The sequence below is a fragment of the Sparus aurata genome, chromosome 17 (genome assembly GCF_900880675.1).
Source record: "Sparus aurata chromosome 17, fSpaAur1.1, whole genome shotgun sequence".
Lineage (NCBI taxonomy): Eukaryota > Metazoa > Chordata > Actinopteri > Spariformes > Sparidae > Sparus > Sparus aurata.
In genome coordinates this window covers 13,592,957-13,615,938 of record NC_044203.1, presented here as the reverse complement: position 1 = coordinate 13,615,938, position 22,982 = coordinate 13,592,957, and the positions used below count along the sequence as shown (strand labels likewise).

The window sequence follows — 22,982 nt, the reverse complement described above, 5'->3', positions numbered from 1 at the left end:
GTTATGTGTTGCATCATATTATCTGGCAGTGTCCCTGGCAATACACCTCCACACAGTGTCATGTCACCTTCTCTCTCCAACTGGCAGTGTTAAAAGTGACTAATAAGACTGTTAAAAAAAACAACTTCACACAGTGGTTTTATCCACAACAAGTTAATTTATGTTTTTAAAAACACTGAAAAACACATTCAAATTAGGCATCAAATCAAGAACCGCAACCAAACTCAATGATGGAAACCAGTAACTCTTAAGGAGCAGAGAAAATAGAATTGTTTGTGGCAAAATGCCCCTTATGGCTGTTTTGCCCCACACACACACAGTCATACTATACAGTCAAATGTGTTGTAATCCATCAACAAGCCTCCGTTTGAATTTTGACCTCTGAGTAAATAATACCAGTCTGGACTATAAGCTGATTAATTGAATTCAGAGCTTGGTTTGCCGATGACAGGAGTCGATAATGAACATGCCCTCATGTAGCTGAAATGGCAGCGCTGGGGTGTTCCCCTCTTATTACGTCTCCTTTCAATATCTTATCTTTTCTGAATGACTCAGCAGGAAGGTTTTTAAATAGGTGGGTTTGCATCAGGTGTTTTATGTGGGTGTGAACTTCTTAGGAATGTGATTCATGAAATCCAACACGTAGCAGCTTTGTTTGTTCAAAACCTTGACCATCTTATCTAATCTTGAGGTGTTTCATCTGGAATTATATTTTTTAACAATAAATTATATAATAAATGATGTTACAGCTGAGATGTATCCCTTGAATTTAGCTACCTACAGACATTGCAAATTGCAGAAGTCTGAGCATGAAACACATTGTAAGCTCTTGCATCATATTTTCATCCATCTATAGTCGAAAGCTCACCAAAATAGATTTCGGATATTGTGATATGGCAAAACTGTTGCCTTTTCCTGGTTTTAAAGGCTGCATTAAAGTGATGTCATTTTCTGAACTTGGCCGACTATTGTACTTGCATTTGCCCGCTTGATCATTATATCAACATAACTGATGGTTATTTATCAGGAATCTCATTGCGTTCATATTTTATGACAGTATGAGTAGCCATCCTTACAATAATGTTGCAATATCGATATTAAGGCATTTGGTCGAAAAACATTGTCATTGATTTTGTCGTCCAGTACCCGCAATTATGCAATACTTTTGATTTCAGAATATCAACATATACCGTATATTGTGTATTGCAATACAGACTAGTATTGTCATATCACTTTAAGGCAATATTGCCTAGCTCCTGTGATTTATAATTGAGTGCATGGACTGTGATCTTCTCTCTAGAATTAAATATTGAGACTTCGACTCTTCCTTTCTTTGTTTCCGTGCAGTACTGTGTGCTGACAGAGTGGGCCAGATGACGAAGACCTACAGTGACATTGATGCCGTCACTCGACTACTTGAAGAGGTAAGATCATGACAAGTAAGATCAGCTAAAGTTGAAAAAACACAAAGGACTACAGTACATGCTCTGTGGCACTGAGCATGTATTATGTATTATGTGGTCTGACTGTATAAACAGAGGTTGTTTCATGAGGTTTGATGGAACCACATCATAAAACTTATTTTGCAGCTGATATTCAAATAAGTCAGCCGCCTCATCAGATGTCAGCCAGCTCTCTCAGAGCATGAATACAAAAACTGTGAAGTTAGAACACTGCCATTCATTGTTAAATGAATCATTAAACTTAACAGCCAGCCAGCCATCCAATTCGTGACTTAAGATGGTTTGAAAAAATATCACACCATTAACAAACAGACCGGTTAACTGTCACCATATGAGACAACACTGTGCTGACCTCCATTTCTGTGAAAGTCTTCTCTTCAGTCTGATCTTTCTCATCTTGCACCAAGAAAACAAATTAGGGTAGAATTATTTTGACATCTGTAATGTTTTCAGATGTTTGGCTGTTAAAACACAAAAAAAACTTGTGTCTGTGCAGAAAGAGCGTGACCTGGAGTTAGCAGCTCGCATTGGACAGTCACTGCTGAAGAAAAACAAAACCCTCAGTGAGAGGAACGAACTGCTGGAGGAGCAAGTAGAGCACATACGAGAGGAGGTACGTACACAATGATAGAGTGTGTGTGTGTGTGTGTGTGTGTGTGTGTGTGTGTGTGTGTTTCTGTGTTTGGTGGTAACTAAATGTGACAGTGTTTGGGAGATATCTTTATAAATAGTACATATATGACAGTATACATGTCGTTATCTTTGTAGGACCATGCTGGTGGTTGGGTTTGTCTCAGAATGTGCCATGTCATTGTAAATGTCTCCATCCTCCTTAATGCTTCTTCACTTTTCTACATGTAGGTTTCTCAGCTGCGCCATGACTTGTCCATGAAAGATGAGCTGTTACAGTTCTATACCAGCGCTGCTGAGGAGAGTGAGGGGGAGTCGACCACCTCCACTCCGTAAGTCTCCTTTCATTCACCTCCACTCCTCATCTTCATCATTTCTCCTCTCATTCTAGTTAAAAATTATGCAGTGCAGTTTTATACTGGAATTTGCATTGTTCCAATTATAGACAGCTTACAATGAAATCTCCTTTCCTTATAAAAAAAAGTATTTTCATTGCCCTTTCAATGAATCTCTATTCCTAGTAATGTGTGAAGTGTGACAGAGTAGTAGACTAATGATATATGTCACACTGTTTTATAGCATAGTAATGGCTGATTGATTGGCCTACTGATGAAGTGACTGAAGTTTCTCTCTAATGTGTGTGTGTGTGTGTATTTACAGTGTGCGTCCCGCTGAAACCAGTGTGTCAATGCCCACTTTTTTCCCCTTGGACTCCTTGCAGAAGAAACTCAAAGATCTTGAGGAAGAAAACAAATCGTTGCGATTTGAGGTACACGCACACGCACAAACACTCACATGCACATAAGCCAACATACACGTACAGTGTTTTTATAGTCAGCATAGCATGTAAATATTGTATCCAAAAGGATTATAAACCAATGTAATAGTTGTTAACGTTCAAAGTGAGAATAAGGATCTAAATCTAATTTGTTGCATTTATATTTGTTTTCTTTAGAATGTCTTCCACTCTGAACATGACCTTCTGGTTTTTAGAAGAAGCTTTGCATTGGGGTGATCAATAATTTGTAGTGTGTGTGTTTTGATTAGTAATGTCTGTTTTTGATTTGTTTTGTCAGGCAAGTCATTTGGAGACAGAAACTATCTCCTATGAGGAAAAAGAGCAGCAGCTTGTCAATGACTGTGTCAAAGAACTACGTGAGTATTGGACCGACTGGAGTCATGTTACGCACAGTCACATATCTGTCACCTGCTGTCTCACTCTCTAAAGTAAACAGGCAGGTTTTTTGGGGACAAATTCCCACTTTTGCTGAACACCTGCCCTGTTGATCTTCCCAGGTAATTCCAACTTGCAGATTTCCTCTCTGGCTGAAGAGCTGGCCAGAAAAAGCGACGATGCCTCCAGACAGCAGGAGGAGATCACACACCTCCTCTCACAGATAGTAGACCTCCAGAAGAAGGCCAAGCTGGTAAGAAACACCCCCTGATGTCTTCATACTGATTTCAAAGATCTTCTATTTGTCTAATGAATGCCTGCGTTCAGTGCAACATAGCATATGCTAACAGAGCACACTGGATACAATGTTTTCGTAACTGTCTGTACTGTAACTGTTATTCTGGCGTGTTTGTAGTATGCTGTGGAGAACGAGGAGCTGACTCAGCACTTGGGTGCAGCCAAGGACGCCCAGCGACAACTTACTGCTGAGGTGAGGCGATCCACAACCCACTGACCGTGACTTTATCATTTTCTGCAGTGGTAGCTTCTACGAATAAATACGTTGCCAAGAGACCCTGCCTTGGACCAAATCCTGTTTCAGATTCAGAGTAGTTTATTGTCATTCGACATGTTAAAAAATGAAGGAACGAAATTTGTTACTCAGGTTACAGTGTAATAACTAAAATAGACCCTATAATAAATACATTTCCTAAAATCTATAATAAATAAAACATAGTAAAAAAAACCAATCAGCATGTTGAGTTTCCTTAGTGTTATGTGATGCTTAAGAAGTATAATCTCATATTGGAAACAAGCTTCATGTGCATGTTGTAGCCGTTTTTTTTTTGTTTGGTTATTTTTTCTCAAATTTTTTTCCATCTTATCCTTATCTCCTTATCTTTCTTTTCCCTTCCACCAGCTGAGAGAGTTGCAGGACAAGTACGCAGAGTGCATGGAAATGCTTCATGAGGCCCAGGAGGAGCTCAAGAACCTAAGAAATAAAACCCTACCACTCGGCACATCGAGGCGTTTCCATTCTCTGGGTCTGTTCCCGATGGTGAGCTCATATTCATAAACATATCAGTCAGCATTTCCATGCTTCTCTCAGCTGCAAAATCCATTTACACTTTTGTTTTGCCTTCATCTCCAGGACTCATTGGCAGCAGAAATAGAGGGCACCATGAGGAAGGAGCTGCAGATGGATGATCCGGACGTAGAGGAGCAGAGGTATCGAGCTTTAATGGGAAACGGAGATGAAATGTTGTCAATGATTTGGGTCTAGCTTCATATTGAAATGCTCATGACTGATGGTCATACGGATATTTATGTCACCGTGTTTCTCCAGACTACAACCAAAGCGAGTGTTCCAGACAGTGAAAAACCTGAACCTGATGCGTCAGCGTTCATCGCTAGCCCCCTCCCCCCTCAACATCCCAGGCTCCAACCAGACATCATGCTTCACCTCAGGTCGCTCCAGCAGGGTGGGCACGCCACGCTGCAACTCCATATATGGTAGCGAGAAAGGAAGTGGGATCATCCTGGACAACAGGACCGGCAGTATCATGGAGAGTCCAGACGATGGGTACGGACAGATCCACGCCGCAACACCCATTTTAGATTTTTATACTTTGGTGATTTTAGATTTGATTCATTAGCTGCTGCCTTTTTATAGGAATCTACCAACTGAGCTTTACAAAATATAAAATCTGAGAAACGGACGCGTACTGCTTTTAAAAAACTTCATTAAAACCCAACAATGTCATCAATGTCTGCAGGTTGGAAGACTCAAACAGGCGCCCCCCTGGTACCCCAGGAACCCCAGGCAGCAGGGACCTGGAGGCAGCCCTGCGGCGTCTGTCCCTCCGCCGCGACAACTACCTCTCAGAAAAACGCTTCTTCGAGGAGGAGAGGGAGAGGAAGCTGGCTTACCTGGCCAAAGAGGATGAAAAGGGAGGCGAGGGCAGTAGCGGAGGCCCGGGGACACCGACGGAGAGCCTGCTGTCGCTGTGTTCGCATCCCTCCCTTGGAAGCATCTGGTCGGGGTACTCATTCACAGCCAGATCGTACCTGCCGGAGAAGCTGCAAATTGTAAAGCCACTAGAAGGTGATTATTCCTCTCAAAGCCATGAGTCCTCTGATCCTCAGAATGCCTCACACAATGAAAATGAAAGTTCTCAGAAACATCAACAGAATCAGAGAAATTCAAATAATTTATTTCTTCATAGTCCCCAATGGTACACTTACCCGAACCAGCAGCGGAATCAATATCTGTTTTTTCATAACCACAGTCCGTCCAGAATCTGGCTGAGTGCCTCACAGGGTTCTAAGACCCTGCAGAGGAGCTCCAGTTTGTTGGAGCTGAGCTCACAGTCTCACCTCAGAGCTCCGCTGACGTTAGTCACAGGCCTGCTGGAGGTGTTGGAACAACAGGAGGGCAGTTTAAATCTGCAGCACTCCTTTTACTTCAGACACACACAGCCACGCTGCTGGTTTGAATTATAAACCACCTGACAGTCTGCGGTGTGCTGCTCATTTGAATCATATAGTTTGTCAAAATGACACATCGAGTATGTTACATATAGATTTGTGCTGTATGTTTTATTCAAAGCTGATATAACTGTTTTTCTTAGCAAGATTTAACAGGTATGAAAATACATGCCATACCATAAAGGATTGTTGCATAAAATGCCTTAATGTCAGCTTTAGTTTAGGAGAGATTTTGAGAGCATTACATGTTCCCAGTGTTACATTTATCCCAAATACATCACAAATGATGAGCACTTTGCACTGTTTTTATTTTTTTTCAGCAGGTTAGTCAGTCTGTGGTAGTTTAAATGCCACACCGATTTTTCAACACAAAAAGTCTTCTTATGCCCTTGTTTTGTTTTATTAACCAGAGGATGCTATCCTTTAAGTATTTCTTATTTTTGTATTGGTGGCGCAAATTGTAGAGTTGAATTGTTGTTTGCTGTCAGATATTTATCCACACTATGGTACTTTTATGGATACAGAGCAGGTACATAGCAGTTCAGAATCTGTCCCATATCTGAAACCTGATGTTTTTTCCAGAACTGTACATGTAAAAAAACGTGCCTTTTGAGGCATTTGTCACTATTTCAATGTTAAGCTTCTCAAGTGGATGTAATATTAAAACTGATTCATCCAGAGATATTTTCTGTTTCATGGCACCACCTAGTGTCCAATTTCAGTTGCACCACTTGTACTGTAACTTTTTGACAGTTGATACAACACCACGGGCCAGATGTATAAATGAGGTGTACATACCAAATCTATGCACGCACCTTTTCATACACATAAATTAGTATTTACAATCTATGCTTGTATTTATGACTTTTCATTGTATATATCTGGCCCCAGATAATCTGTTTAGTTATCGACAAAAAAAGATTGCTTTTTTTGCTTTTTAATTGAAAGACAATAAGAATCCCCACAATTTCAAGTCTAATGATGGTTGTTGTACTTTTATTTATTTCTTGGTAACCTCAGATTATTTGTGATAGTCTTCTGCCTTCTTGATTAGATTTAATCATTCTGGGCACCATCAGATGACTATACTGTACTAAAAAGCAACAGTCCAGAAATGATTTAAAATTATGAATTTTAATAGTATTCTTGCATTTGTACGGCAGTAATTTAATCTCTGTCTCTACACTACAGTCTCATACAGTATGTACTGTTCATCCCTTTCGCTCCTCTTTTGTTCGACTTTTAATTTTCTTCATTTTGGTTTTGTCGTCTTTGCACTTTACTTACATTTCTGTTCAACATGTCTGTTTTTCTTTGTTGATTAATTGAATAAATTGAATAAAATCATACTAATTTTCTCACCTTCCCCTTTTTCGCTCATTCTTTTTGTATTTGTATTGTGGGTTTGTGCACTGACATCTCTTAGAGGCCCCTTTATGTGTCATGATAAAACAACCATTCATTGGACTTGAAATTAGACAGTTTACAAAGTACAAGGACTAAACTGAATGACATTGCAGGATATGTGACATGTCTGTATGTTCTGCATGTGACAATATGAGAATATGCCTTTGCCTGTCGTCCTGTCTCTGTAAGTGCATGAATGTGTGACATGGATTGTGTGACTGTATATGAGTGTGGCCAATGATATAATGTCTGCCAGTAAGCAGCTGAACTCTATTTTGATCTATTTTTAAATGTTTAAACATAGAATGACATTTGCTGAACAGATATTATGTCTGAATGTCTACATACAAAGATGATAGAGCATATAATAATGTAATACAATGTAAAGCTTATTATGTGTCCGCATGTTACACTGTATTTGACAACACAGATTAAAGATTAGCATCTTAAGTACTACATATCAATTTTTAGATATGATCTAACCAAAGATAACAGTGTAGAACTCAACATGAGTTTCAGTGATTGACTCTAACACAGTCAATATGCTCTTGAAATCACAGAATTCATTATAAACAAATTTCCTTACATGTTCCTTTCCTTACAAGAGGAATAGGTAGATTTAACGACACCTCTGGGGGCATTACATCAACTTTATGAGATGCAAACATCTAACATTTCTCTGACTTTTTTTCCAGGCTCTGCTACTCTCCATGCTTGGCAGCAGCTGGCTCAACCCCATATGGGCGCTCTGCTGGATCACCGGCCCGGTGTGGTCACAAAGGGCTTCCGCACTTTAGCGCATGAGGAACAGGAAGACGGCTGGCAGTTGGACCAACCGGAGGAGGATGAACTTTCATGTGACTCATTCACTGGCCTGTCAGGAGAGAGCCCTGCTCCCGCAGATCTGCCTCGCTCTACCTCTTCTCCCTCTGTCTGCTGCAACAAGATTGGAGACGTCGATGACAACAGCCAGTCAGAAACACTGCTCGGAGAAATGTGCATGGCTAGAGAAGGGATTCAAGTTAAAGATGGACATGTTGCAAACATGCCCCTTTCCTTCTCCACACCCTCCCCTTCTTCCTCTCCTCTCCCCTCATCTTCAGAGATGAACGGGCACGTGGACCTCAAGGAGCTCCAGGCCTTACAGGCCGCCGCAATGGACCGCAAGCCTGGTGAGGGAGCACTTAGCTGAGGTCTCTGCATTGCATCCACCGTCCCTTGTAACCCTGGAGCACGGGTATAAAGGGGAGGGGGGTGAAGAGGAGGGGTGGGAGGGTGAGGGATTAGGGAGGGCATTCACAGGACATCTCACAACCCCAATGCGACGTCCCTTCCTGCACCATCACGCTCATGTGCACACACCTGCACACCCACCCGTCCCACCGGCAGACAGTCCTCATGTGTGCAGCCATCGAACCCCATCCGAACAGAGTACATCTTTTATTTTTTTATTCATTTATATCTCCCTTCTGAGTTCATGCCTTCTTTCACTGCAGCACTTTGCTTTATTTCAACCAATCATACCATTTTTTTACTCTTCAGTGATTCCTATCCTCTTCATCACATCTTCTCCAGTCTATAACTTTATCTTAAATGACTATAGATTAATTCTAATAATCTCAATCTCAAAGGGTGACCTGCAGCAGAGAATTTTATCTTGTTTTGGTGCGGTTCATAGAAATGTAGAAAATGTTTGTACACTCAACGCTCGCACAAGACACCAGTCTACAACACAAACTCATGCGGAAATATCCTGGCTCAGATGAAGTATGACGGCACGTACGAGCATATCAGGTGTTACCAGTGCAGCTGTCCAAGTCGCATGAACACATGACACCCACTGCTGGTTAATGCTGGAGCTGACCTGAAGCTTTTTTTACACACATTATGATAAACTTAGTTATGGACTGCAGACATAATAGAAACATGTCAAACACTTATTTCCAACACTTAAACCATTTCCTACCCTTTGGATTCCCTCACTTAAACATGAGTTCAAGGGAATGCATTTAATTAATAGTGAGTAATGTTTTGCATCACCTGTGTCTGCTCCTAAATTCAGATGTCAACCCACTGTCAATGTTCATATTGGCACCTGGGGTTTTTAGAAACTTGAAACATGTGAACAATGACCGAAACATGCTTTCAGAGTGAATCAAAGCGCAGTGAATGTGATGAAATAATCCTTCTGTTTCATGGAATGAGCACACCCTCCAGTATCAGTATTGCTCCAGTATCTCTAAAATCAGGGCGCTCATATGCTGGTGCTTTTGCTTGGGGCTTTAACTACGATCATGGCCTATTTTTCTCCACTTTGTTGTCTACAGTTATTTTTTAGTACTTCTTGTCTCGGAACATGCTGTTGTCATCTGATCTATTTTCCTCCTCCTCTCCTCTCCTCTCCTCTGCTCTAGTTAATTTCCCGGGTAAGTGTATGTCCACCACAAGCTCTACATACACCTTCACCACCTGCAGGATCCTCCACCCCTCTGATCAGCTGACCTCTGTGTCCCCAAGGTAACCATCTTAAATATCTGACTTCTGTTTGTAACCATTTTACTGCATTTCATTTTAAAATGTCTTTAGCAATATTGTCCAGTCCTCATTGTGTACGATTGACTGTAGTGCACTGTTATGAACACAAGATGGAGTCGTTTGTCTTTTTGTACTCCATTTTTGCTTTGAGTCTTTATCAAAGGGCACAATAAGGGGAGGGAGCTGCTTTAGCCTTACATAAAAAACCACCTACTGTAGTAGCAGATGGTGTTACTTGATCATAACTTGTGTATTGTGAACTCTAAATCAAATAGCTGCTTCTCAGCAAACAAGCAAATTCCCCTCTAATAGATTTTGAATCAAGGCCACTTTGATACCACAGCACCTGGCTGACTTCCTACTCTCTAAGTCCGTGCTGTCTGATTGGCCTTGGCAGGTCAAGTGATGAGGACGATGAAGTGGAGTTGTATCATATGGTTGTCATGGCCGGAGTAGAACAGAGCCATTGAGTGCACCCAGCGGGGTGAGGCACTGCATGGGGGTGCAATTCCCAAAAACTGTGGGTGTGTGCAAACCGGAATAACGTCAGCAGTTTGTCTCTAATGTTCCTTGTTGACGTGTTCCTAACTAACAATCCAACCTCTGACACAATGATGTGACTCCAGACACTGATCAATTCTAACTTTCAGGCTTTGAGCATGGGTGTTAATTCTTGCACTGAGACGAGTATATTCCGATCAGCCAAAACATAACACTGATCATCTTGTTACAGTGCAATGTAATGAGTACACCCCCGCATTCCCTGATAGCAGTGGATCAGATACCATGATAACGCACTTTGCCACGGCCCAAAAACTGCTCAGGAATGTTCCGAAGAACATGACAAAGACCTCAGTAGCAATCTAGCCTCCAAATATCCCTGATCCCAGTTAGATTAAGCATCTGTATTATTTGCCATAGGTCTGACCCATTAAGGCCCACCTGATGAGCTTATATGGCTCTGACATAGATGCATTGACACAGGACCTCCATGGATCAGACTTGTTCTGGCATGTCCCACAGATGCTCAATCCAACTGGGATCTGGGGAGTTGTAGGCCATGTTGATGCCTTGAGCTCGGAGTCATGTTTCTTTGGCCTTTCCTGTGCAGTTTTTGCAGTGTGACAGGGCGTATTGTCCGGCTAGGGAGTTCTGTTGTAATGAGATGGTATACTTGGTCTGTAACTGTATTTTACAAAGTGGTATCTACGTGACTGACAGGACCAAAGGTTTTCCAGTGGAGCATTGCGTTTCAAGATGATCAGTGTTAATAACTTTACCTGCTGTTAGTCAATTTAATGCTGTGGCTGCTTTGTGTATGTAACAAGTGGTCTTATACAGGGGGAGATCGTACTGTAACCCCTGTCTGAATTTGGTCTTTGCATTGGATGCCAGGGATTCAGCATCGACAATAAGCCGTTCAACATTCTGCTGGTATACCCAAAAGACAACAGCTGTCTCGGCACCAAACCCCAAATTGTTCTCAGCACTGACGAGTTCTGTCACATCTGACACCAAAGGTCTGCTTTAAATCAAAAGAGGTGTTACGATATCCTTCTTGTATATGACCACTTTGCCAATATGATCTGTGGACCAGATAAAGGTCTTGTTGACACCTCATTCAGCTCTATTTGCCGAATGAAGAGCAGAAAGTTCACTGTTTACCTACTCAGGGTGCTAATAATTAACCTATTGTGTGAAAAATAGTGTAATGTGTGTAAAATGTGTCAGTAAGCCTTATTGCTCCTCCTGACAGCAGTTATCATGGAAAATATGCTAAGTTATATGTCACAGACAACAGAGCAGTTGGTAAAAGTAAAGTATGAAGACTTGATAACTTATGTACATTAATTTCTGTCCTTGTTCATGCTTCTTGCACACCCATTACCCCCCAATCCTCCTCTCTCTCCCTTTTCATTTTGTCCTCCTCTATCCTTCTCTTCTCTTACTTCTCCGTCTCCAGCTCTGCTCTAGCTTCATGTCAGAGCAGTGCTTACATCGGCAACCATACCCCCATTTCCTCTCCTATACCCTTCTCTTCCCCACCTACACCTTCCTACACTCCCAGCTGCACCCCGCGCCGCCTGTCCCTCTCACTTTCCCTAGCAGAGTCCTCCACCAACCTTAGGGACTCCACCAAGACCACCAGCACCTCTCTAGGCCTGGTGCGCCTGCTGCTAGAGCATGGGATTTCTGCCTCAGTGTATGACCCACACAGCTGGGACCGAGGGTTGGATGCCAGTGGAGCTTCAACACCTGTAGCGCAGAGGATCAACGAAATGCCGATTGAGACCGAACCCTTACGACTGAGGAAACGCCCGGAGACCCTCCTCCTCCAGCCCTCCACCCCGCCCAATTCGCCTCGTTCCAAACCGGCCTTCTCTTCCAGCACCCGTCCTGTCTTTCAGTTCAGCCCCTCCGATGAAGACCCACCGTTTTACGACACCTTCCTCGCCTCTAAGCCAGCTCGTACCATCCTAAGGGAAGTGCTGGGGGAGGCAGAGAGGGAGCGAGCAGGGCAAACAGATGACGACAGTCAAACAGAGATGCTGAAGCTGCGACTTGTGGACAAACTTAAATGTTTCCGCACCGTGCCCCCTCATGCCGCCTCTGTTTCATCTGGGAGTACTCTAATAGCTCCCTTTGGATCTACTGGACTGGGAAACAGTACACTTGGTGGGGGGCTGCCAGGTTTGAACGCAGGGCTGAGGAGGAATCGAAGTTATCCTGCCATGGTAGGAGCCAGTATGGCCATGAAAGACCCAGGGGGGCCCCCCAACACAGAGATACTCATACCGCATACAATGCAACATGCAGCACACACAAAGGAAACGGGCAAAATGCAAACAAATAACACACTGGTCACAAAGTCCATACACATACCACAGACTCTACATGCACTGGAAACAGTCACACCACACACAATAGTACAGAGACATACCAGGCCAAACAGTGGACAGCAGGATTCAACAAGCGATGACCAACATGACACTGGGACATAATGGAGGATGTTTTGACACATGTGATATACAACACACATACACATTTATTGACAGAACCAAATACCCCATCATAATAACTATACAGACATCCCTCAGCTGTGGAGTACAGACAGTCCAGTCCAGACTTCAGCTGATTTTATTTAGATAATCATAAGTTTGATCAATAGAAGTGAATGAAATGGATTAAAACCAGAAGTGGCTGACACTGTTACACTGTGTTATACCCACATACTGTCACACCAGACTAATGATGATGATGATGGAGTATGTTGCCTTCCTCAGTGTCCATCATAACTATATTGTATGTATATGCAATATACTGTGTCATACGAAGTGTGATATCAAAACGCCCAATCTGGTGAAAGTTCTGCATAGATTTCCCACAATCCTCTTTTGGTCTCATTTTGTTCCTTAGCCTGAATGAAGAAAGGCAACACATTGATTTCAAATGTACTGTATTAGCCCGAATATAAGACTGTTTTTTTTATTCACATTATTTATGAAGTAAAAATGGGGTTTATATATTTCAGAACTACGCAGTTACACATTCACTACAGCAAAGGTGCAGTATGTAAGAATTGGCAACCAGTAGGGGGAAGGACATCTCCCGTTTATCCACTAATTGCCCCTTACTGTAGCTGCTGTTAGCTAGTTAGCTCAGTTAGCCATGCAGCTAGTGGTCCATGCAATGAGCTTGTAGCACGGGGGAATATTGATGCTTACACCTTTGGAATGGGAAGATCTTGGGCTAGCTGGTTAGCATGCTAACTTCCATAATCAATACTGTTATTTCTTTACATTCTGTTGATAATTACATCTAAAGTTTTGAATGATAAAAATTCTTACATATTGCACATTTTAAAAAAGTGCTATGTATGAGCTGATGGGGTCAAGGTCAGAGAGACTAAAACCAAGACAAAAAAAATCTCACTGTAAAGATACAGCTACAGTACCAGTGGCTGCTAGTTCTGATCGAGGCAGGCTGATTACCAGAGCCTTTACTTAGCTAAAAAAATTGACCCATACTATATTTTTATTTAAACATGGTAAATTTATCTGCCTTGTTTCATTCAAAGTGCAAAACATTGTACTCTTATATTCAGGCCGCTACAGTATTCTTAAACCCTTACTCCTTTGTATCTGCATTGGATTGCACTGAAGTTAAATGGAAGTTATGATGTTGGCATTAGAGATTTTTTTTTTTCCACCAGCAACTGTCTTTTTTCCCCATCTCTTTGTGTGTCATCTGCATTTACAAAAATAATCCAGATTGTGGCTTAAATGTGTTATCCTGCTGTGACTTACTGTTCTTATGTGCCTAAAAACAGCTCACATACTGTATCTCATTGGAATATGTTTTGTTTAATTACTTTATTATTTAGATGCAGTGGAGAGTAAATCTGAATAATTGCACAAATTCATGTATTTGCATCTGAACCTGCTGAGGGTCCCCACACTTGCTCATTTGCCTCTATGTCTTTGTTGTAATCTCTCAACGAGCCCCCTTCATTTATAATCTACATGTAGCACGTAAACAGTAGTACAAAGCAGGTCCAGTTACACAGACACCTGTTACATCACTGTGACCGGAATACAAGAGGCAGACCTGCAGAAAACAATTTTAATTTGATTCTATTGTGTATGAGGCATGACATCCCAGTTCAACAAAATGTAACATTAGAAGCAGAGTCTGCCATCCTGAGCTGTCACTCAAAACCAAAGTTACATCCTAGTAAAGAGTGGTTGGGACCACAACAATACCTACACCTATTGAAGCAAGACTGCTGTCAGAGATTGCCACTGTAAACGTGGGTCATGCATACATACTGTCACCATATAATTTAATTTATATGAAATCAAGTGTGTGGGTGGAAAAAATAGCAATATAAGGCATTATGAAACATGTATGTTTTCTGAATGTAAATGTCAAAGATCAGAATGTTGAATTTTAAGAGACAGAGCTTTCATCAAAGTTTGTTGTTGGAGAGAATTTTTCAGTATCACTGACTCAGTTCCAGTGTCCATCCTCTGGAAACACCCATGAGACGTCTTGCACAGTTTCCATACATAATACATGACTTTACTGGCAACAGAAACACCATATGTCTTTGTGAAGTGATTCTTCCTACAGCATTTCAATTAATGTCTGAAGGTGGACGACGGGACTGGGCCACTGACTGCTGTTCTGACTGAAAGTGAATGAAATAAATGGCTGGCTTCGCTGGCAGTGATCTGATGAAATCCTTAATGATTAAGGGGCTAAACTTGCAAATGTTACTGAGTGAGAGATTAATAATCATTAAATATATTTATTGAATACTTGTGATTATTAGAAGCACGCTTATAACTGACTGTCCATTGTACATGTTTGAGTGCAGATTGTATTTATACTTTGAACTGTCATCATTTTTTCATTATTATGATTAACTGATAAACATTTATCTGGTTTCATTGAAACATTTCCATTTTAAAACCGTTAATTCATAACAGTCGCAGATTTTGGAGGAAAAAAATCAGTCAACGATTTGCAGTATTTATGAACCATAACAAGTGCTGAGACCGAGGGGAGTGGTGTGTGCTTGTGTGTTTGTGCTTGTTTTTTGTGTGTTAACTGAATTATCTGAATGTAAGTTATTACAAACAGTAATCCTGCTGTAGGGCCATATATTTGTGTACAGTATGTTGATTTATCTTCATCAGTTTGTGTTAACCTCAGACAGAGTGCTATTATTACATTGTAAATTTATACAACACACATGGTCATGCTAACTTTTTTTAAAGAAAAAAAAACAGTAGAAGACAAAAACAGGGAATTAAGTTGTTTATTTTTAGTAAAGAGGGAAAGAAACCTTTCTGTTCAGGGACTGAAGTGTTCTATTATACAGAACGGGCTGTACTGTCAATAAAAAATAAATACATGAAGACTGACTGGTTTGCCTTATTCAGCGTAGATTGGTCAGCTAACACAAGCCAAGAGTCAGCTCCACTTACAACAGAGCAGCTGTGCTAAACCACTTCTTTCATGCCTGACTAGCCACTAGGCATTCAATTATGCAAATGTGTGACATGGTGACAGTGTGATGTCACAAAGTCACGGAATTAAAGGCGGGGCTACTGACTTTTCAGGAGTAGTGTTTTGAAAAGGAGGGTAGAGTTTCTGTTGGTGTGGACTTTGACTTTTTGTAACTTTCAAGGTCTTTTACATGCACAAGAACCTGAAATACCAAAGGAACGGAAAAAACGCATCATAGGTCTCCTTTAAATGTATGAGACATTCACTGCCACTAGATGTTGCTGTTGAGCCCTAACACCTCAGACCAAAACAAATTTATTACATTTCTTGAACACCTGCAACTGATTCCATTATCCTAACCAAACCTTATTCTGTCCCTTTGACCATTTGTTAGTAGGCTAATTAACCCATTCGTTAGTTAAGTCTGTCACAGAGCACAAAATCTTCATTCTTATTGTTAAAATTTGTCAACCCTTGCTGTTCAGGCACAGGGAATTTACGTGAACCAAACAGACAACCTACTTCCAAGAAAGATGCATTATTATATTAACCTGCACTTCTGTATATGTAATGTTTCGTTTTCAAATGTGAAAACTAATGAACAAAGCAGAGAGAAACGAATAAAAGCTAATTGTTTCAAATTCCATTTGAATTTTGAGCTTTACATGTCAGCCGTAGGGAATTAAAAAATGATGCCTCTTGCCACTTTGTTTTCTTTCAAATCTGGCCCGACAATCAGCTGATTTGAGAACAACTGATGTGTTTTCACTCTCCAGGCTGTTAGTCATGCTGTTAATTCAGGATGATATGTATTTTTTTGTCTGCTTTAACATCACTGATGCACTGTTTTCCCCTCATGACTTCATTTGACATAATCCCCTAATGACACATCCACTTCAAACATTTCACCTCAGCCACAAGAACAATTCTCAACAAATAACATCTACTTGAATACTTCCCCTTCTCTCGTTTTAATTTCCTTATCCATTCTAAATCTTAGTATTGACTCTTAATATGTGTGGTAAAACAAGTGTCTCAATTCATAAATATATTGATGTGGTTGTTGGTTCCATTGAATAGCTCAGGAGTCCAAAGTGTGCTGCTGCACTTTTGAGCTCCAGCTATTCCACTTACATCTCTATTCCACAGGGAGGCAGTGTGTCTCAGAGAAAAGAACTGACAGATGGTGTAAACACAAACCACGGCCAACTCAAAGCCGAGAAGAGAAAAGGAAAGCAAACCGGCACAAAACAGATTATGAAATGTCCAGTGTTGGTCTAACAAACCCATATGTGCCACAGGATGAAGCTCAGTGGATCTTTCTCTCAGGGCCCCTCTATCCTGTCTCTTCTGCCGGTTTTCTCACTGAAGACGACACCCCGAGGGGACCAGCACTCTGCCAAATCATAAACTAATATTAACCATGCAAAGGAAATAAATTATGTATCAAATAAAAAAGGGATTATTATGTCCTCTTCAGTAAAAAAGTGGTTCCCAAATCAGAAGTTTTAAAAGTAGAAACAGAAATCAAGACTGCTGCGCTCACTCTGAATGATGTTAAAAGTGAAGAGAGGGGACAGATGGATGCAGGCAGCACTGGCTGGTTGGGAAATGGTTTTCGATGCTGAGTGGAGGACCAGCAGGTGTGTGTGACCGCACAGGGGAAATGAGAACATTCTGCACAGTTGAGTCAGGACAGAACAGTGAAGACGAGCAGGATGAATGAGATGATAGAAGAGGGAACTTTTAGTTTTTCCCCTCGGCATCTCTTGGTAGGCTCGTTTACTGATGTTATCTTTCCGTACAGATTAATATTGGCCAGTCTGTTACGTGTTGTGGTCATTGGAGGAAGGTCAGATGGAGCAACGCGAATGCAGCAGACTTAAAGATTACAGCTGCAATTAGTCCACAAAGTTATGTGGGCAATTGTTGCTACCAACTGAGTGGACGTCATAGAGGAACCATATGGACAGAATATGCCCTTCAAACTGATATGTTTCCTGGGCTCCTCTACTTCAGATGTTGTGCATGCTCATAAGCTTGGATCAATTAGGAGACTCTTGGGCACGCAGTAGCAAACAAAAGCTCCATTTCACTGATGGGATGTGGAATCATGTCCTCAAGAGGTGAGGCATGATGGGCTGCAGAGCAAACGTGACCAGAAAGGAGGGTTTTTCAGCTTGTGTAACTGGGCCAAATGCTGCAAGAGGCCTCAGACGCAGCCTTTGGAGACGGATCGCGTTCCGCATTTTTGGCAGTGCCCATCTCTTGTGATAAACTGTTGAATTCATAGGTTCGTATAGTTCTGAAGAAAGGCTGATTTAGATTCATCTGTTACTCTGCCAAATGATCTCTTGGAGAAAATAAATCCAACAGGTGTGATTAGGCCATGATGTAGGAGTCCAAAGGCTCTATGACTGAACACATGATTACTAATTGGACTGGCTGTGGCTCAAGAGGTAGAACAGGTCGTCCACTATTCTCTGGGTTGGCAGGTCAATCTCTGGTTCCTCCTGTCTTCAAGTCCCGACGGACAGTCCAGTGCCTTTCATGACAGCACATTGCCATCAGTGTGTGTGTGAACGGCTGAATGAGCGTCCAGGTTGAAAGTCCTTTGATAGCCGATGACAATGTATAATTGCAGTCCATTCACTGAACCCAGCACATTTAATTAGCGCCACCTCCAGGTAAAGTTTCCACTTATTCTACAAAGATTCTCAACATCTGCTAATCTGTATACCTAGAGTTTGCCATATATGGTTTTAAGTGACATTTCTCAACAACTGATGGATTCCCATGAGATTGGTTCCAGGCCTCGATTTACAGGATGGATGGATTGTTGAGGTCATCAAAAATACTGACGCATCCGACCTGAGCTGCCGACCCAAAGCGTCAAATCTAGGTATCACTCAACGATCAACTGTCTTTTTCTAGGTTTCATTTTGATGCTTTAATGTCGATCATCCCGGAATTTGTCATAAATGTATAATATTTTTCAAAAAATAACTAAACTAATGAAATACCAGTCTCGTCTGTAAGTTCTGCCTGGTGTTAAGTAGGAAATGTTAGCATGCTTGAAGTAATGATAGTAAATAGTACGTACGTAGATTTTGTGTCTGCACATACTAACTGCCCTCAAATACATTATGTTTTCATTCAATGTTAGCTCACAGTCATAACGTTGTGGACTATACAGTCATGTGTTATATGTGACAGTCACATGACTAAATGTGAACAGTCTGCTGGTAATAGCAAAGCTAAGTATGCAGTTCATTCTGACTGAATATGTAGTAGCAGTACGTTAGTATGCAATTTAGGTTTTTTGTTTGCATTGAGTTCAAAGTACTGCCGTGACTAATTGAAGCCTCACGGAGCTGCAGGTGTGGCTGAAGACTGTCGTTACACCGCTGTTTGCTTAGCATTCATGTTCACCAAAAAGGCTAAAAGCTAGAACAAGACATGCATTATGTAGCAGACATTTTCCACTTGTTTTAGTGCCGCACTGTTCACCTCTACAGTCACTTAACAGGCTTTCGATTTTCTAAAATCACACATTTCTGGAGAATTTACTCCACCCTGAACTGCATTTTTCTTTTTTAGTTTTTTTTGTTGTTGTCATTCTTTCCTCACTGACGTCAGTCTTCTGACAGTGTCTCTGAACTGTGAACAAGTTCTGCCTTCGGAGATTTACTTGATTGATCTCATTCTGTTTGACACACACACACAAGCACACACACACACACACACACACACACACATATACCAGCTGTAGGTCTTAAAGTGCAGGTTTTCTAGTCCTGTGGAAACAAATGAAACATGCTCTCTGGTAAATTCGATGTAATAAATCAGTTAGAGTTAATGTTTAAGAGACACAGTGTTTCTTTAGGTGACATTAATGATTCACTCAACGTGCAGAGTTCATACATATCATTCACACATAGTCAGTTCTTACATATTCATATATCAAGTTAGATTATTTTACTTAATCTGAAGTTTTAACCAGTGTTAACACATCACACATTTGACTTCTCATGGTATCTATCTGTACAACTATGTCAGTGAAATTCCATTATACATTCACTGATTTTAACATTTTGAAGATGGCACACAAACACATATCCTTATGTCATCAGCTCCCCTCCCTGCTACTTCTAAAGAAAACACAGAAACCTGCTCGTCTCCACATAGACTGACTCAATATTTATCAGTGACTTTGAGGACTTTCAGCCTGACTCACTAAACGCAGCTTCTGACTTTGCGATGAGTCTGGATTATAAGAAGTCTGAGATAGTCTCTAAAATTCTGAATTGAAATAAGTACATTTTAAATAAATACATGCATTTACTTTGACAGTGCTGGACTACAGGGTCAACAACGATAAATGATAATCTTTTGCCCAAAAGCGCTTCTACTCACCATGCATCTCCACACGTAATATAATGACATCTCATGTTTGTTAACCTCCCTCAGAGCTTCTGTCTCATTCATATTTATATTGGCATAGTAAGGACATGAATCTTTAATGTTTTCTCACTCTGTAAGTTTTCTGCCGCAATCTTACAGCTGGAAAAAGTTTCAAATTTATGAGTTGTTTATTTCCCCTTTGGCAGCCATTTATTACGAGTATCCTGCACAGCATAACCAATGAATTAGGTTGGTGACAACAACAGGAAACATCTTGAATACAGAGCAGACCATGGGTGATCCAGAAATGTTGGATTGATTTGGGAGGAAGCTACTGGAGAGGACACTACATAGAGTGGTTACAAAAAGTCTGCGAGGTCATTGGTTCTTTAATACAGACATCTTCTGTAGCTGTATCCCTAACGGTGGTTGCAGCTCCACTGAGGGAGTTTTGACTGACAATTTAAAGTAAAGCTCCTTTAGATCATAACCTGGAAGATATATGTGACTGTAAAAAGAATTATGAATCATCATCAGACGATCATTACAGCATAAAATGTCTTACATCTGTGCAGCTTTGAGATCAGCTCAAAGCAAACAGTGCCTCTTTACTGTTGAATATTGTAAATCTTCTCTCCATAAATCAATACTTATTTGAATCCCAAGCATGTTGATGTTTACCAACGTGTATAAAAAAGTATCTTCAAGTATCTGGGCATTAATATACCAAAAGACCTGGCAAAATTATCAGATTGCAACTACTTGCCTCTACATAAAAAAATCAAGGAGGCCATAGCAAGGTGGAACTTAATTCCTTTCCTTAGTTTTAGCTCGAGAGTTGAATCTACTAAAATGAACATGTTACCCAGACTGTTGTATCTATTCCAGACCCTACCAATAGCACTCACCCAAAAACAATTTGATGAATGGGACAAAATGCTATCAAGATTCACATGGCAAGGTAAGAGACCCAGGGTTCGTCTCAAAACTCTACAGTTAGTCAAAGAAAAAGGGGGATGGGGCCTACCTTCTTTTAGAGATTATTATTTTGCGGCACAGATGAGAGCTATGATATGCTGGTTGAACCCATCATATGTTGTTCAATAGAAAGGCATTGCGGAGAGAGTATCTTCCATTCCCATACAAGCAGTCCTAGCCGATAATAATCTTCAAAGTCACATAAACACTATTGATAATCCATGGGTGGAATTTACTCTTAAAACATGGAAAACTATTATAAAAGAATATAAACTAGAGGAAGATATGGCAATCGTTGAATGGTTCGCATACGACTCAGACTTTACACCCAATAAATTGGATAATAGATTCAAGGACTGGACAGCTAAAGGAATAACAGCCGTATGTAATGTAATGAAAGAAAGAACACTGCTCAGTTTCGAAACCCTTAAAGAGAAACACTCATTAGAAAAGCAAGACTTTTACCGGTATCTGCAGATGCAGCATTACATTTGTTTGAAGATGAAAAACGTGACTGAGCCAAGTATGTGTTTGATAGAGTTGTTTAGGAAAGCATATAGTTCAGATGCTTGTCACATCATGTATAAGGGTCTGTTAAATCTTAAAACGCAACTCAACCTCGTATATTAAGACAAAGTGGGAAAAGGAAGGAGGAACTATTATGTCTGATGAAGACTGGACAACAATATGGAGATACCAATGGAAGTGCACAAAACAGAAATCCTGCAGTGAAACCCTGATAACAGGGCCCATACTTTCAGGAAATCTCCCAACAACATGAGAAAAAAAAGAGGCAAAACTGATTAATACCCTCTCTGCCTTAAAATTGCTGGAATCGTGTTCAAAAATCATGAACTACACAGTAAGGAGACAAAGGACATCAATTATTAACAGGCGCTGTCATCACACTGGTGGTTATCTGGAATATAACTGGGTAATTGGTTCGTATTTGTTGCTGTCATTGGGTGCTTATGCAGTGTAACTTTAGCTGAACAGCAGCCACTGCGGCCACCACCAGTAACACCATTTCAGTACTAAAACCAGTGCATATATGTGAGTATTTCAAACGCGGGTAAGCCCACTTAAAAAAGGATTTTTGCGTTTGGTCAACAGCTTTGGTTGAGTCCTTTTCTCATTGCCAGTAGACAAGTTTGCCTTTCTTTTTTTTCAGCTGAAATGAGCCACTGTAAGCTACTGGTCATACCAGACTAGAGTATAATAAACTGGGCTCTGATGTGTTTCACTGTTTATGAATTATCATGTCATCTGTAAGTGGAGGTTGTTGTTGCTGGTTTGCGACTCCTTTATTTTCAATTCCAGCCTAAAGTCAGCTCCTTTTCGGTATTGCTGTGCAGCATCACCTATCATTCCCCCATAACCAGATGTAGCTTTTTAATTAAGTCTGGTCTTCGTTGCTCAACTGTGAAATGGTGATTGTGTTTACATGAAGTCATAACAATCACCTGCATATTTTTGCATCTCGACACTTCAGCCATGACACAGATCTGTGTTATAGATCCACCAGTTTTCATTCCTGTTTCATAAATTGTGACTTCAATATGAACGTGCGCATCAGTTGTATGTTGTGTGAAGCGAAACATAAGCCACAATCCGAAACACTGCTGCATCTTTGGAGAGCATTTCTCACACTTTTATGTAATCACTGTAATATTGTGATTGTATTGAGACAAGATGAGCAGGATGAGCGTCTTCAATTCATCCATTAGCAGCAGGTCCTGCAGGAACGACTTAATGAGAGCTAATGCCTTCCACTGTTTGCGGCAGATCCTCGTCCTCTTCCTCCCCTCCCCCGCTCCACTCATTACAATTTCGTGGTGACATTTTTAACAATATTTACATCCGATTATTAGAATTTGCGAGACGGAAAA

General features: G+C 40.9%; 1 protein-coding gene across 7 annotated transcripts in view; it reads left to right on the top strand.

Annotated features, from left to right (window-relative positions):
• Window positions 1-15,626, top strand: part of trak1a (trafficking protein, kinesin binding 1a) — a 38,091-nt gene extending 22,465 nt beyond the window's left edge. For 6 of the 7 annotated variants that reach the window (XM_030392635.1, XM_030392631.1, XM_030392634.1 and 3 more), the window contains 14 exons: window positions 1,348-1,424; window positions 1,960-2,076; window positions 2,325-2,425; window positions 2,754-2,862; window positions 3,170-3,248; window positions 3,390-3,520; window positions 3,683-3,757; window positions 4,187-4,324; window positions 4,418-4,494; window positions 4,613-4,849; window positions 5,043-5,371; window positions 7,857-8,333; window positions 9,576-9,678; window positions 11,660-15,626. In XM_030392635.1, the coding sequence (XP_030248495.1) occupies window positions 1,374-1,424; window positions 1,960-2,076; window positions 2,325-2,425; window positions 2,754-2,862; window positions 3,170-3,248; window positions 3,390-3,520; window positions 3,683-3,757; window positions 4,187-4,324; window positions 4,418-4,494; window positions 4,613-4,849; window positions 5,043-5,371; window positions 7,857-8,333; window positions 9,576-9,678; window positions 11,660-12,698 (3,063 nt within the window). In that variant the 5' untranslated portion in view covers window positions 1,348-1,373 and the 3' untranslated portion in view covers window positions 12,699-15,626. Of the gene's footprint in view, window positions 1-1,347; window positions 1,425-1,959; window positions 2,077-2,324; window positions 2,426-2,753; window positions 2,863-3,169; window positions 3,249-3,389; window positions 3,521-3,682; window positions 3,758-4,186; window positions 4,325-4,417; window positions 4,495-4,612; window positions 4,850-5,042; window positions 5,372-7,856; window positions 8,334-9,575; window positions 9,679-10,093; window positions 10,181-11,659 lie in introns of all 7 variants that reach the window. The other variant, XM_030392637.1, reaches the window with a different exon arrangement.
• Window positions 15,627-22,982: the final 7,356 nt, after the last annotated feature.